A 16,161-nucleotide genomic window follows, 5' to 3' on the forward strand; every position below is an offset into this window, starting at 1 on the left:
AGCTCGCTTTGTTAGGAGGGGGAGAAGCATGGCTCCGTTGCTATCATTGAGTATCCAATCCCCACTGGACTCCATTAGATGCTTACAGCAATGAAATATACTTGCTGATGGGTATCTTATTTTACCACCTCAATTGGAAAATGGCTGCTGGAAATTAACCCTTCTTACAGTAGAAATCCTAAACAGCTTCAGGGATTTGATGTGTGTTCCATTTTATATAACACGTAACATGGATCAACCCCTTCTGCTGGATTGGCTCCATGACTTCTGGAGTCTGGATATTGATTGAGGTTTTGATTTTCTCTATTCTCTCTTGTAACAGAAGCTGAGGTCTGATCTACTCCGTTTTGAAGAGTCGGGATATCTTAGTGTCTTCATTCCAATGAACACCAGGGTCCTCTTTCCCTGATGCGTGGTCACTCAGCCTGTACTAGATCGTCACCAGAACGATTGTTGTATGTGTGGGGGAGGGCGTCCCACTCCTGAGAAAACCTTGTCTAGTGTGATGCAGTGATCATTCTTCTGACACTTTCTTTGCAGGGAGGTGAAACCTGACTTACTGTTCTTACACTCTGTTCTCCATATTTTGCATTCTAGAGCTTTAAAAACATTTTGTTTTTCACCCTGGCCAGGGTGGCTCAGGTGGTTGTGTGTCTTCCCACAAAGCCAATTTGAAGAATCACCAGTTTGATTCCCGATCAGGGTGGTTTGGTCCCTGGTCAAGGTGCTTGCAATTGATAGACATTTCTCTCCCTCTTTCTTCTTCTCCTACCCTCTCTCTAAAAAAATAAATAAAATAAATAAATTGCATTTACTGGGATGCAACATTAGCATACATTTAGACTCCCATGTACACATTTTAATATAAATTAAACTAAAACTGAAGTTTTGTGGAGTAGCAATTATACCCTATTAGATGGGTATTTTCTGTCATGTTTTATTTATTTTAAAATGCTGGTTAACCTGTTCAATTGATTTCCACCAATGGGCTGTCAACTACTGCTCTAGAGTGTTAGGTAGCAAACACAGAATAAATCTGTCTGTTCCTCCTTTCTTTCATGAATTGTATCTTAATCTTCTCTTCTTCATGCTAGTTATCTTTCTAACATGCTCTGGTTTCTCCATCCATTCCCATCCTGCTCAGCATCACCTGATTGCTTTACAGTTGAGGCAAGTTTCCCTTTAACCTGGCCCTGAGAATTGAGCACACGACCTCATAATGTAACTCGACCAGTACCTGGCATAGTGGGGTTATCAGACCCCTCGATATCAACCCTCCACCCATGTTCATATCACTCCATGAATCAATGCTCATTAGCTCTGGTTATTTAATTATTTTTAATTTGTCTGAAATGCACACTCTAGCCCATTTCCCCTCTGCTTTGTCTATAATGGTACCCGGAGATATTTTTCTTTCTGGGATGGGGTATGTAAAATGAAGATGCCCATTGTTCATATTTCCTGGATCTACCAATTAAATATTCCAAAACTCATGACATGTAAACAGAAAGAAACTGTGTGTCTAGCACAGTCTAGTACAGCAATAATTAAAAGCCCTCTAACATGACCAATTTTGAAATAAAATGAATAACAAGTTAGAAACAATAGCTAATAATTACGGTGCGTGTGCTGCGCGCTAAGCACTGTGCTGAGAGCTTTACAATGCAATTGACTCGGGAATTTCTCACAACTCTTTAGGGTGGATACTATTGCTAATGCCTGCTTATTAAAAGAAGGAAAATAGAGCTTTAGTAAAGTCAAGTAAGTTAGCTAGTCATATAACTAATAAGTGGCAGAAGGGGTGTTGACTGCAGGCCCATCTGACATCTCAGCCTGTGTTTTAAAATAGTTAACTGTGCCCACAGATTGGAAACCACCTCTGGTGGCTTAGAAAGGGAGGGTGTGTGTAACATGCCTGCCATAGTGCTTTTGTGGAGGCTTAATAGATCTTACTCTCTTCCATAAGAAGGAAAACTTCACAAAAGTTCAAGTCCCCAGGAGTGCCTGGAAGTCTGTGAAGACTGTTCACCCTTCACTAACTACACTAGGGTCAGGCCTCAGAGCGCTTTCCAGGGGTGCTCTCCAGACTGGATCCGGAGGACCCTCACTCCTGTCCAGGCAAGCTGGGAGGAGGAACTGCTTGCTTAAGAGGCAAATAATGCAGTGATTAAAACAGGCTTGAATCCTGGCTCTCTTCCTCACAGACCACTGATCTCAGGAAATTCACGTCATCTCACCTAGAGTCTTTTCCTCATGTGTAAAACATGGATGGTAATACCTGCCTTTCAGAGCATCATGTACCAGTAAAACGAAATAACGTATGAAATCACTTGGCACAGAGGAGACACTACTCTGTACATGCTAGTTCAAAACTGAAAACTGGGTTTGGATCATTCTTCTGCTACAGTATCTCTTGCCAATTCCCTCACTTAGATTGGGATTCTGAGTTCACAGAGAAGCAGTTTCCCCAGAAGTGCCACACTAGTGGTTTCCAAGTGTGATCCATGGACCAGCCCCATTAGCATCCCCTGGAAACTTGTCGGAAAGGCAATTCTTGGGCCCTTCCCTGACCTACTGAATCAGAAAACGTGGGATGGGACCCAGCAGTCTGTTTTTTTTTTTTTTTTAAACAAGCTCTTCAGGTGACTGATACAGCTAAAGTTTGAGAACCACAGCTCTGCTAGCACTGAGGATCCTATCCTGGGTCTTCCTTTGTTTGTGTGTTCCCTCCCACCCCGACATTTATTCATTGCTTTTAGAGAGTCAGGAAGGGAGAGAGAAAGAGGGAAACATCAATTGGGTGCCTCCTGTATGTGCCCTGACAGGGGACTGAACCAGGAACGTTTTGGTTTACAGGACGACATTCCAACAAACTGAGCCACACTGGTCAGACCTCCCTTGTTTTCAGTAGGGCTGAGTGGAAGCCCTATTGAAAGGCTGAGAGATTGAATCTTCTTTTTTTGTAAATATTGTGATCAAATATGTAGACTGTGAAATTTACTTTCAGGTTGTTTACATTTAATCCTACTACTATTTTTTACCCCAAATTGGTCATTTTCTGATGTTTCCTTTCTCTCTTGCACTTAGTTCAAAAGTCATTTGTAGGTACCTTATGTCATAAAGGTTGAATAGAAAGGAACCATTCCCAGACACTGAATAAAGGACACTGGTAACATTGCCAGGGAACTCTTCCTGGGACCATCCCTGCACCGGGGTACCTCAAGGTCCTGTCTCCCTTTGCCACCTTTAAGTTTCTCACACTTACTCAGCTTGTTTGTGCTTCAGGACCTTTGCACATGCTGTCTGGTTCGCTGAAACACTCCCTTTGTTCTTCATTGCCTGGGAGAAGCCTTCCATTCCCACCCACCCACCCACTCTAAGTAGCCACTTTTCTCCTTCATTAGTCTCTGTTATTGCACCCTGCTCCTTCTTTCATCACACATAGACAAATTTGTAATTTAGATTTATATATACACGTTTTAGTAAAACAAAGCCCATACCACAGTATTTGGGCAACTAGTGGAGTATCTTGTCATTCAGTGCAGTGGATAATGTTTTTTGGATGAGTGAGCCATTGCAGGCCTCCCATAGCTCTGCCTTCTTCTAAACTGTAGTGTGCTTTCGGTTAATCCTTCTATTTAGGACTTAATTTTTTCTAGTTATTTCCAATTATTTCACCCTCTACCTTGGTCTTTCCTGAAGCCTGTTTTACATCGTGTAACACTGGCTCTACCACTGACACACAGTAAATACTTTCTGGTTTCTGGATTAACTCACCATTTAAGATGTGAATTTTAACACCTCGCCCCACTCCGAGCTTATGCTGTAAAACACATTTTCCTCCTGAGTTGAACCATACAGAGGAGCTAGAGCCATTGAGAATGGTGAGGGCTTCCTCATTTCTCTGTCTTAGGCATTCAAAGTACAAGACCTGCGGGTGTTCACTGCATATTCTAGAAAGAAAAGAACTAGAGCTGTCGTACAGGTTGTGGAGGGGCCATTCTTCTCACTGTTCTTACAGCTGTGGATGGAAAGGGCATGTTTTTGGAATAAAACACCCAGGCACCCTTTGTACAATGGCAACTACAAGGGATCTTAAGTGTGAACATTCTGATCTAAATTAGGTATAGTTATTGTGGCAATCCTTAATTTGTTTTATTTGTAGTTACTTTGTTCATTTATTTATTTATTAGAAAGAGGGGAAGGAAGGGAGAAAGAGAGGGAGAGAAACATCAATGTGTGATTGGTTGCCTCTCATGAGCCCCATCTAGGGACCTGGCCAGAAATCCAGGCATGTGCCCTGACTGAGAATCAAACTGGCAACCTTTCTGTTTGCAGACCGGTGCTCAATCCACTAATCCATGCCCACTAGGGCAATCCTTGTTTTTATTGGTGATTTTATGTTGCTGTTATTTAGGAATTTAGTATAACACCAGTTTTAGAAGAAAAAAAAAGGTGTCTATATCATCATTGGAAACAGGAGAGTAAAACATGATTAGTTTTTTGTTCACAAAAAGGGGAAAATGAGGAAACTATGATAGCACAATATACTGTAGGATAAATGAAAATGAGGCTGCCTCCTATTCATATGCAGTTGGATTCACCCAGCAACTCAATGGCATGATCAACATGGTCAGAAGCTTGGGATTCTGTAAACTTGGCAATGTCAGTTACTCAACTAATTCAGTGCTTCTTATCCAGGGGCAGCTTTACTCCGTAAGACACATTTGGCAATATCTGTGGAGGTGTTATTAATTGCCACACCTGGGTTGGTTCGAGGTGGGGATGTTGCTACTGGCATCTAGTGGGTAGAAGCCAGGGATGTTGTTACACATTCTGCCACACACAGGGCAATTCTTCACAACAAAATATTATTAGCCCCAAAGGTTAATAGTTCCCAGGCTGAGAAACCCTGAAATAATCAACCAAAAAAAGTATGAGCTTTCAATAGTCCCAAGGTTTTTGTAGGAATAGTGGCAAATAATAATTAGAATGCCTACCACTTATTAAACACCTGTTATATGCCAGGCTCTTTATATTCTCAGCTACTTAGTGTTTCTGTCAGGATCTGACCTCAGGTTTGTTTGGGGCTAAGGTCTCTGCTCTTCCTCTTCAGCTATTTGGTGCAGGTACATCTTCCCTGGCCAGGATCATATCTACCCTCTCTTCCTTGTTTTCCATGTAGATCAAATTATGTGTGTAGTGCATGTTAGGTAATATGCTCACAGGAGAAAGCCATGAGGCAAGAAGAGACTGGCGTGTCACTATGGGTGTGAAGCTAAAAACATGCAGACAAACAGGCCCAATCCATAGCTTACTAATTGAGCCAAACACTTGTGTAGGTTGTATAGCACAGAGTGTGGCCCTTAGTAGGTAGTTAATAGATATTTGTTGGGAAGTTTTTCATAATCGAAGAGTCCTTGGATATGTTTCAAAAGGAGCAGGGTTTCCCGATGATCCATTCTGTTATACTAACTACATTTAAATCCTCCAGGGACACACCTGCAGAGGTGTCTCACCTGTGCATCGCCCACTTGCCTCTCACATCCTCCTCCACAGAATTTATGACTCTTCCATTCACAGTCAGCCTGGCCTGGCAAAGGCGCATCCCTTTGACCTTCCCTCTCATCGCAGCAATATTCTCCTGTCACCCTGTACTTCAGGCACTCCCAGTATTCCCTGCATTTTGTTCCTGTCCACAGTTTGCAAGGTGAGGGCAGGACATGTGTCAGAATCTCTGGAGGAGGCCTGTGCCATGAGAAAAAGCTTATCTGAGAACATGATTATACATTTGGAATGAGCTGAAATATATATACAACTATTGTCTTTGTAAAACAGAGGACTGAAAGAAAAACTACGAAAAATTCCCCTAGCCTGGTGATAATACAGGGGTTTATCAAATCTGGTGTCTGTGTGTCCATTCGTGTCTATGAAAAGAAGAGATTCAAAGGAAAAGTGCTGAGAAGCAAGACCATGTGCACTTTCCCTTCTCATGCGTATGCCTTTGCTAGTAATATCCTTCTCTCAGCACTTGGATCTCTTGGAACCTGCCCTCCCCACAAGTCCACAAAATCAGCCACTCCTTTCTGCTCCCTTATGCTTTGTTTTAACCTCTAATATATCAGCCAATAGTCTTTATCTTTATCATATGAAGCTCTGACATAGTAAACGCTTCTGAAGGAGAATTGCAAGAGCACCATAACTCCAATGAACTGATGGAGACAGTCCATGGCAGTCAAACTTCAGTGTGCTAGGAGGCACTTAGAACCAATTCTAGGACTCCAGCCTTAGCGATTCTGAACCTCTAGAATTTGGAGGTGGGGACATCAACAATTAAAAATTGGACATGTTTTGGTTTATAAATCATACTCTATGAAGCACTACAGAACTTGGGATTTAAAAATAGCCTTGTATGTTCAAGAAGCAAAACGGCTTCTTGATTAAGACAGCCTGGTTGTTTTCAGTCACTGTTTGTTCACTCAGCAGGCATTAATCGAGAACTACTAATGGTAGTATGCCCAGTCCCAGGTGGTGCTGCACCCTGGCTGGGGCTGTCTCTTATGTGGTCAAGCCTTTCTCCTCTCCTTTTGTCACTTGCTGTCTCCCTCCTAGGATGCTCAGGCCCATTCTTAGGGCCTATTCCAGTCAAAGTAGTAGCTGATAAGGGCTTCAAGGACGTATTTGGTCATTCAGAGAAAAGTGAGGGGGGAAGGAGATTTGCATTTCAACAGAAAATAAAATTCTTTGTTATTTTAAATCACTGGAGGAGAAAGGAAAGGGTTTCTACTATGAATTTCTACTTTGTGCCCAGCACTTGACATATATCATCTAATCCAATAAGCCAGTGAGGTAAGTGTCATTCTGAACACACAGAGAAGGAAGCTGAGGTTCTTGTCAGGTTTCTCTCCACAGATGGAAATAGGTGGAACCAGGACTAGAACACAGGACTTAACTGTAAGACCAGGCTCATTCTCCTCTGCTCACTTCACTCTTCATCCGGCCTCTGTGCATTGCTGGTGCACCTGGTACCTGCCCTGTACCAGAACTGTTTGGAGACAGTTCTCTGAGCTGTCTCTAAGAGTGCTGAGACTGTTCCATCACTTTCCTATGTTTCCGAGGAATGAGTAAAAGACAGCCTGTGTCACTCTGGGAAGGATGCTGACCTTTAGAGTGACTGCACATCCAAAGAACACGCCGATGCTGCCTTGACCGTCGTGGCTCTTTTGGTTGGGCGTCACTCCGCAAACCGAAGGGATGTTTCTCTCTCATATAGATGTTTCTGTTCTTCTCTTTCTCCTTCCCTTTCCTTCTCTCTAAAAATAAATAAATAAAATATTTTTTCAAAAAGAAAGAAAGAGCACACATTTTGACTGGTTCACCGGGCTGCCAGTAAAACGGCATTCAGTTTTTATTGTGAACATGCCTGCCTTCTGTTTGAACTCTGCTGTATGTCGGAATCTCCAGCCAAACATTCTGTGAAGAATTATTGATGATCTCTTGCTAGTCAGATCCAAAGTCTTTTTCTCAGGCCTTAGTGCCTGAACAATAGATTTGGGTGTATTTGATGTAGAGGATTACTCACTTTCCATATTTGATGTAGTGATTATTAATAGTTGAAGAAATTAAGGTGTATGGAGGGGGAAATTGGCCTCCAGCAGGTCTCACTGCCTGTGCTGCCATGAATTTGACCTTTGTGTTACCACATGGCATCAATTTGAAGAGTCTAGGCTAAGTCCACCTATCTGAATCAGCAGGTGGTTGAGGCTACAAGCTGTGCCTGTCACTTCCTTGGGAGTCTAGGAATCTGTAGCTTTTGAGAGAGAGACCAAATTCCTAAAACTTCCTCTATCTTCCATGCCTTTAACCCTGCCCAGCTCTGTACTTCTCCAGCCTTTTCTTCTTCTTTTTCTTTCTTTCTCCAATTTTTTGTTGTGGGCATACTCCGGGTAACCCATCTTCACAGCTTCGTTTTTTCCCTCTGTACCTCTGTTCTCAGCTTCTCACTCAGGTTCTTCTTCCTTATTTCCTCTTGCCCAGAGGACGGTAAGCATCTTAACATCTTTGTCAGACAAGTTTCCTCTCTCAGCTCTGCTTCTTTCATCATGGGTACAATGAGCCATCCTTCCAAGAATGGTCCATTCTTCCTCTGACCCAGGTTCAAAACTTGATTTCTTTGTTTTTTCTCCGGGATAGCCATCTAGTCCATGAAAAGAGTATAACTTTGCTTCATAGATATGGTATCTTTTTTCATTATATTTGGTATCTTTAAAGATTTGGTTTCCGCATAGTATCTCTTCCTTTCCATCTCCTTTGCCCAAACCTCACAAGTTATTGCTTCTTGCAACTATTTCCCAGATTCTCTCTGCTTTACAGGGCTATTGAAGGGTTGGTTGAAATAATAGCAGCAAGTATGTGTGGAGCACTTATTCATTGTGATGTGTATTCTAGGTTTGTTACTTTATTCAGCTTTACAATCACCCTTTGGGGCTTGGTGCTATTTTCATCATTGTGCAAACTGAGTTTTAGAGAAGTTAGGTGACTTGCCCAGGGTCACACAGATAGTGAGCAGTTTGCACTGTGACCTAATCTGTGCCAATTTTGTTCCTGTGGATGCTTGTAATTGATAAATTCCGTTGCCTCCTAAGATATGGTATGGTATCTAATAGAGGCCAATTAATAAACGTTCATTTTCTTCCTTCCTTCCTTCCCTCCCTCCCTCCTTTTACTGTCCACTGCCTCTTTCCCAGTGTGCACCTGCATGCTAACTGCATCTGAGCTCCACCACCCTTCAGTGCTCTCCTTTCTCCTGCATTGAGACCTTCTTTCCACCTTTTGCCGGCATCTCCGGACCTTGTGTTGTTGCCTTCTTGTTTTGTTTGCATAGCTTGTTTTCTTAAATAGATAATCTTTGAAGGGCTGAGCTGTTTCTTTTGTGTGCTGTCAAGTTTGAGGATAGCTAACTTTAAATAGAGTAGGTATTTGGTAAATAATTGTTAAATTATTGCATTTGGCTTTATATTGAGAGGTGAGGTTCCTGAACTAGTCATCCTGGGAATCAGAGCAATAGACCAGAATCAGAAAGACACACAATTCACTAGGATTAACTGGAGGGGAAAATCTGCTGGCAGCCTATTGAGGTAATTGTCAAAATCCTGGCAGGAATGCCCTAAAGGAATCCTGGTCTAGGCCAGGAGAGGAGAGGAACACCAGAGGTGAGACATACCCTGACTCTCCTATTAACGTCTTCCGCAGCAGCTGTTCTGCTAGCTGGCCTCTCAATCTCTGAGCAGCAGAGCTGGCCCTTGAAAGCTAGTGAGATATGTTACGGTGGGGGTGGGTCCCTGCTCTCCAGCTCAAGGCTCCAAAAGTCTACCGAGTATAATTGAGAATAATAGGGTGGATAAATAGTGTTACTTAGTCCGACCTGATTTAAGAGTGGGGGAGAATCAGCAATATTTTCCCAGAGTCACTTTCTTTGCCTCCACTCTGGCAGCTAACAGCTTAGGGGTTTGTGGCCACAGGATGTACCGCTCTCCCGATACATATAATAGCTAAGGCTGTAAGATCTGGTTTGGACCCTCTGCTTGTCAGCGGAGCTCGTTTTAGCAGCATGTCGCCCAATCTCAGCGTGTGACGGAGGCACTGGGGCCTGCGGAATGCAGAGAGAAAAGTGCGTGGCCACTTTTCACCTGGAAATTCCACTTAAAAAAAAAAAAAGCCCGAAACAGAACCTAACCTGGTCTTAGAGGACTGATCCGGGAACCGATTTTTGCTCTTCCTTCGCACCAGGAGTTGGCCTGGTGCGAAGGAAGAGCAAGTCTAAGGAAGGGTAACTGGTCGGTCTATCATTAAAAACCGCCACAGTGGACGACGAGGGAGGCTATCGCTTTCCTAAATCTGGGAGACAACCTCAGCTTGAGCTCCCGGCAATTTCAGCAGGCCATCTCACGGACCTGAGGGGTGGCGGGCGCCTGCAGACGGGCTCTAGGGCCCAGCGGCCGGGCGCCTGGGCGGGGGTGGAGTGTAGGGTTACATTGACGGGCCGGACGACCCTCCCCGACCCGTGCTCCAGGAGGAGGGAGCGCGGGCGGAGGCTGGGGCGCGCGGGAAGCTCTAGGACCCAGGAGCGGTTGTCCGGTTTGGGGCTGGAGGTGAAGCCCTGGCCTTACCCCTCTTCCTGCGTGAATGGGGCTCATTGTCGGGCGCTGCTTCCCCACGCTGCCCCACGCCATGCCCAGCGCGCTGCCTGGCGGCCGCCCTTTCCAACCACGGCGGTGAACTAGCCATGATCGCCTCATGTGGAGGGCAAAGTTACGCCGGGGAACTTGTGAGTCTGCAGTGAAAGGTAACCAGTCCGCGCTCTGGATGCACCTCCGAGGCCTCCAGATCTCCCACAAGAGGGACCAGCTGTCCAGTGCTCCCTCGCCCCTGGCTGCTCGGGGCTGGGGGCTCCTCTTCGGGTCTCCGGGCTGAGATAGGCTGGGCTCGGAAAGACTCGGGCAGCCGGTTCGGCGCCAGAGACCGAGAGTAAGCGAGAGCCACTGGCATCTTGCTCTCTTACCCAGATTTTTTTTTTCCTTTTCCTTTTCTTTCTTTCTTTCTTTTTCTTTTTTAAAGTGCAGAACTCCGTTTCCGCGCCACCCTCTAGGCCCCCAGTGCCAGCGGGGCGGGTCATTGAGCCGCATCGTCCCGTGCCCCATCGGCGGCTGGGAAGTTGTGTCTGCTCGCCGAGCCCAGGACCCCGGGGTGCTGGCGCGCCCCCGACGCGGAGGCTGGCCTTTCCTGAGGGGCCCTGCCGTACGGCTGCACTCTCAGACGCGCCCGGGAGCGGGTCTCCGGACTGTGGACCGAGGAGGCGGAAAGGGGGTGGCGGCTGGCTGCTTCTCTCTGCGCCAGACAAAGGCGCGCATACCCGCCCGCCAGACGGGCTGTGGCGCCCCAGGCCGGACGCTTCCTGCCGTCGGGGGAGTCTCGGCCTGGAAAATGGGGGCGACGGAAGGGTCGCGCCCCGGAGCCGGAGCTTGGATCACGTTAGCCTACTACTCCTTTGTTCTCCCCAGACAAGTTTCTTTGATAGAAATAGGGGGGTTACATCAGCTCTCCCTTGCTCGGTGATGCCTTTAAAAGAATCTGGTTTCGGGGGGGGGGTATTAAATTTTCCAGGAAGAACTATTTTTCTTGGAATGTGACATTTGTGGCAGGAGGGAGATTGGCACGTCGGCCTCTGACAGCCGAGTGGAGCCGAGGCCCTGCGCTTGCTTAGGGGCCGAACGTGCCCGTAGTCATCCAGGCTGGAGGGCAAGGCGGTGGAGCTGATGAGCCCCGGCGCGCACCCGCCTCAAGGGCCTCCACTGCCAGGACTGTGCCTACGGCGAAGAAGACAAGTTTACCCCCTTGGAATCCCAGCCTGAGAATCCCGACTCCGGCCGGCAGCTCCCGTGCCTCGCCACGCCCTGCTCTCTGGTATCTTGATTGTGGCGTGGAAGACTTCCTTTTCCATTTTTTGTTCGAAGGCTTTTGCTTTTTTGGCGTGGTGTTGGTTTACTGTCTCCAGGTGGCAAACGCTTTGGAAAATTCCCAGCTTGCATGTAGATAACCTGGACTGGGGCTTCAGTAGACAGGGGCTCTGATCGTGCGGCCTACAGAGGCTTTGTGGTTTGGACCAACATTGGGCCCCTGGCCCCTCAACTCCCTTGCCATCATGATACAGTGCGGACGTGGTTGTCCATGATCTTCCTAAGCAATATTATGAGAGTCAAGTTTTTGCACTGCTCCTGAAGTCCTGGGGAGTGGTGGCGGTGGGGTAGGGAGTGGGTAGAGAACCATCCGTGATACCCGGAGGTGATTTTGACTATTACAAACAATAATGCTGCTTGCCATAAGCCAGTAAAACCAGAGTGGAAAGATATTAATAGCTACTATTCCAAAAAAATTTTCCTTCCATTTTGGTAAGTGAAAAGTCAGGGCTTGAAATATCGAACAGTCACGGCCCTCTGCTTCCAAAATTGCCCTCCGGGTCCCTGCCAAAGGGAGATTTCCCCTGCCAGCCCACCACTCCTGGATCCTGTAAGCTCCCTGTAGTGGTCAGAATCAGGTTAACAGGGGTGTCTCTAGATGACAAGTTCTTGAAGAATCTAGACCAATGTGAAATTTATTTCCCATCACATTGTTCTGACCATTATAGTGCCTTTAGTATAACTGCTCTTTATGGTAATTATATGGGAACAATACTTAAATACTCTTTGTTTTACAGAGTAGTAAAGGATTGGAAGCTCCTGATTTCACCAGAATGAAAAGGAGTAGGGCATAGAGTAGAAGGCTTTAAAGACGTCTCTGTTCTTCCTGGAAAGGTGTGGTAAGGGAGTATTTAGTTTTTGGAGAAATACATTTTCTTTCTTTTTTAAAAAAAATATTTATTTATTTATTTATTTTTAGAGAGAGGGGAAGGGGGGAGAGAGAGAGAGAGAAAGAACATCAGCCCATCTATTGTCTCTCACAGGGGTGACCAAGGACTGGCCCACAACCCAGGCATGTGCCCTGACCAGGGATCGAACCAGCAACCTTTTGCATTGCAGAAGGATGGCCAGCCAACTAAAGCTGCACTGGTCAGGGCTTGGAGAGATACATTTTCAAGATAAATAAGGAAACCCTTGTAACCTCTGCAAGTGGATGGATAGGAGGGAGAGGAGGTGCAGTACTTATAAAGGTCCATTCCCCTCTCCCTTCTTTTTAAAACGGACCAAAGTCTTGGTCTTTCAGATTCTGTGCAGATGGAGAATAAGACTACTAATATATGGAGGAGCATATGGAGATCAAAGCATTTAAAAATACATCTTTTCATGGAAGCTAATGGGGGACTTTCAGTTTAAATGAGATTTTAAAGTGCTGTCATTAAGAAAGCGCATGAATGCAGAAATGTGAGTGATTTTATGGGCAGGCACACTGCTGATTAGAGTTGTGAATGTCTGCCCTTGGCCAGTTAGTCTGGAGGTTTTTGTGGGTAGTGCCCTGCTTTTTTTTTTGGTGGATGTCTACCCTACTGGAGAAGGGCCTGGGGAAAGATGCTGAACTACTGAAATTAGATGGCAGGCTGACTGGTGAGAGTTCTGCTAAGTACAGCCCTTGGTACCAGCACTGTGCTTTTCACAGTAATCTGTGAAGGGGCTTTGAAACTGATTAAAGTACTATAGTACCCCCCACCTTCTCTCCCACTGGGTGCCTGAAATTGCACTAGGACTGAACCCTGTGTATACTATGTTTTTTCCTATATATACATACCTGTGATAAAGTTTAATTTGTAAATTAGGCACAGTAAGAGATTAACAATAACTAATAATAAAATAGAACATTATAACAATATACTATAATGAAAGCTATATGAATGGCTTTGGGGCCATTATTAAGTAAAATAAAGATTACCCCAGCACAAGCACTGTGATACCAGGGTAGTCCAACTGGTAACGGAGTGGCTAAGTGACTGATGGGCAGGCAGTGCATCAATACGCTGGACAAAGGAGTGATTCACCTCCTGGGCGGGATGGAGTGGGACGGTGAGAGATTTTTATCAGGCTGCTCAGAACAGCGCCAAATTTTAAACTTATAAATTGTTTATTTTTGGAATTCTCTGTTTAATGTTTTCAGACTGAGGTTAAACAGGGATACCTCGGAAAGCAAAATCATGAACTACTGTATATAATGTAAAAGCTTTTAAAAGAAAAAATAACGACAGTGAAACTAGGGAATTGCTAGTGAAAATTGTAAAAATCGGAATGATTTTCCAGGCCTATAAATGAAAAGGAGGTCACTTTGTAATCCCTGTTAGTATTTTTGCTACACAAAATTCTCCAAAGTAGCAGCCCCTCTCCCCGTCAGTGTGGCTGTTTGCATTTTAAGTGCATGTAGACGCTCAGGCCAGAAAATTCTCTAGTGTTTTGAATAATTTTTCTCCTAGTTTTTCACTAATTTTGGTAGGTTCTTATATCCTAGAATCACTAGGCAATAGAATACTTGGAAAGCAAGGAGTAGTTTGGAGGACATATTTGATTATAAGCTTTGTTGGAAATAGTCTGAGGTTGTCGAAGTTTTTGTTAGTTTGCTTAGCAATTAAAAATTATTTTGTTGGTTTGATTTTGTTTTGTCTTGGAGGAAAGACAAAATTTAAATCTTGGCCATTGTGGGTAGGTCAGGACACTACTTTGCTGGCAGGACGCAGTGCCCGGCCTTGTTTGTGGGTTGGCACCATGCTGGGTTCTCCAGCTTTCAAGGCCCTTGGCCTCCCTTCTTGTGAAACCCTAGGACATATTCACTCTGAGCACTGAGGACAGGACTCCTGGACTCCCAAAGGGGCACGGCGCACACATCAGGCATTGTGTCTGCTTGTATGAGGCAGATGGAGAAATAGCTCTAAGGTGTTAGGAAATATGTCCCTGTTACGAGCCCAGAAAATTGGACTTAACTTTAAAAAAAATGAAGTCACATGGTCCTACTGTGTATGTTTAAATCTGTGTTTTGGGACCTCACTGGCCATTAGTGCAACTATATACACCTCTTTTGTGTGTTTTGTTTTTAAGTAGAATGCCCGTAGCTCACTTTTTAGAAAACTTTTAATTTTGAAATGGAGCTTTATAGGAAGTTGCAAAAACAGTAAAGAGGTCCCCAGTGCTCTTCACCCAGTTCTCCCTGTTGGGAATGTCTTATATAACTGTAATATAATAGTAGAACCAGGAAACTGACATTGGTACAATCCCCAGAACATATTCAGATTTCCCAGTTTAACATGCACGCACTTGTGTTTGTGTGTATGCTTCTGTGCAGTTTTTTCACACACGTAGATTCCTGTAGCCGCCACCACCACAATCAAGGTACAGGACCCTTTTGTCACCTCAGGGATCTCCCTGGTGCCAGCTCTCTGTAGTAACATCCATCTTCCTCCCACCCGCCCCCCTCTCTAAACCCTGGTGACCGCTCATCTGTTCTTCGTCTCTGTAATTTTGAGAATGTTATATAAATAAAGTCATGTGGTATGTGACCTTTTGAGATTGGCTTTTTCTCTCAGCAGAATAGTCTTGAGAGCCAACCAAGCTGTTGGATTTTCAATAGTTCATTCCTTTTTATTGCCAAGGAGTATTTCATGGTGAGGACATTCAGATTGTTTCCATTTTGGGGCTCTTACTATTAGATAGATGCCCAGGAGTATGATTGCTTGATTTTATACAGTAAGTGTATGTTTTAGTTTTTAAAGAAATTGCCCGACTCTTTTCCAGAGTTACCTGTATTATTTTACATTTCCACGAGCAATGTATGAGAGTTCCAGTTCCTCTCATGCCCTCCTGCCTTCGTTTGTTATTCTAGCTGCTCCAATAAGTGTTCTGGTGTTAGTGTTGTTTTAATTTGCATTCCCTAATGGCTCACAATGGTGGACATCTTTTTATGTGCTTATTTGCCGTCCGTGTTTCCTCGTTGGTAAATGTCTGCTGTGTCTTTTGTCCATGTTCTACCTGGATTGTTACTGTTTTTTGCTATCGAGCTTTGAGAATTCTTCATACATTTTAGATACTAATTTTTTGTCAGTTTGTGGCTTCCACATTTTTTTTCAGGATGTCTTCTTGTCCTTTTAACAGGATATTGTGCAGCAAAAATGTTTTTTTTAATTTTGACAAAGTCCAATTTATTGATTCTGTTTTCCTTCTGTGGATCATGCTTTTGGTGTCACATCCACAAACATTTTGCCTAGGCCTGTGTCCCAAAGATTTTCTCCTATGTTTTCTTCCAAAAGTTTTGTGATTTTATGTTGTATAGTCAAATAGTAGTTCGTTTTTACCCTCTTAAGTATTCATATGTCTTGCTGTCGATCTAATAGGTGCTTGTTATGTTTTTAGAGCTTTGGAAGCTCACGGATGGATGGGGCAGGGCTTCTACTCGCAAAAGCCCACTGATTGGTGGGGCTGTGTGTGGACATTCCTTGTGCTGTGTTGTCATGGAGACCGGGTGATGAGCACTGAGTGGAGAGGGCTCCCTTTGGTCCAGGTGGTCAGGGCGGGCTTCCCTGGTCCTGCTGCCCGAGCACAGTGGGAGTAAAATTGGTTCTTGCCTTTGGTCCAGTTTTTGGATATCTTTATTGCCACAGATTCTTCAGTGTGGGCTACCCTGGTTCTTGAGCAT

The 16,161-nt window shown here is 44.7% G+C and overlaps 1 protein-coding gene across 3 annotated transcripts in view; it reads left to right on the forward strand.

The window, feature by feature from the left end:
* The window catches only part of AMOTL1 (angiomotin like 1), a 147,196-nt gene that overhangs the window by 44,243 nt on the left and 86,792 nt on the right, over window positions 1–16,161 (forward strand). Inside the window, exon 1 of one of the 3 annotated variants that reach the window (XM_037163449.2) lies at window positions 10,058–10,345. The exons of the other annotated variants lie outside the window; for them this stretch is intronic. Coding sequence (XP_037019344.2) covers window positions 10,297–10,345 — 49 coding nt within the window. The 5' untranslated portion in view covers window positions 10,058–10,296. Of the gene's footprint in view, window positions 1–10,057; window positions 10,346–16,161 lie in introns of those variants that run through there. 3 annotated transcript variants of the gene reach the window in all.

The sequence above is a fragment of the Artibeus jamaicensis genome, unplaced genomic scaffold, assembly GCF_021234435.1.
Source record: "Artibeus jamaicensis isolate MK-2021 breed Jamaican fruit bat unplaced genomic scaffold, CSHL_Jam_final contig_585, whole genome shotgun sequence".
Taxonomy (NCBI): domain Eukaryota; kingdom Metazoa; phylum Chordata; class Mammalia; order Chiroptera; family Phyllostomidae; genus Artibeus; species Artibeus jamaicensis.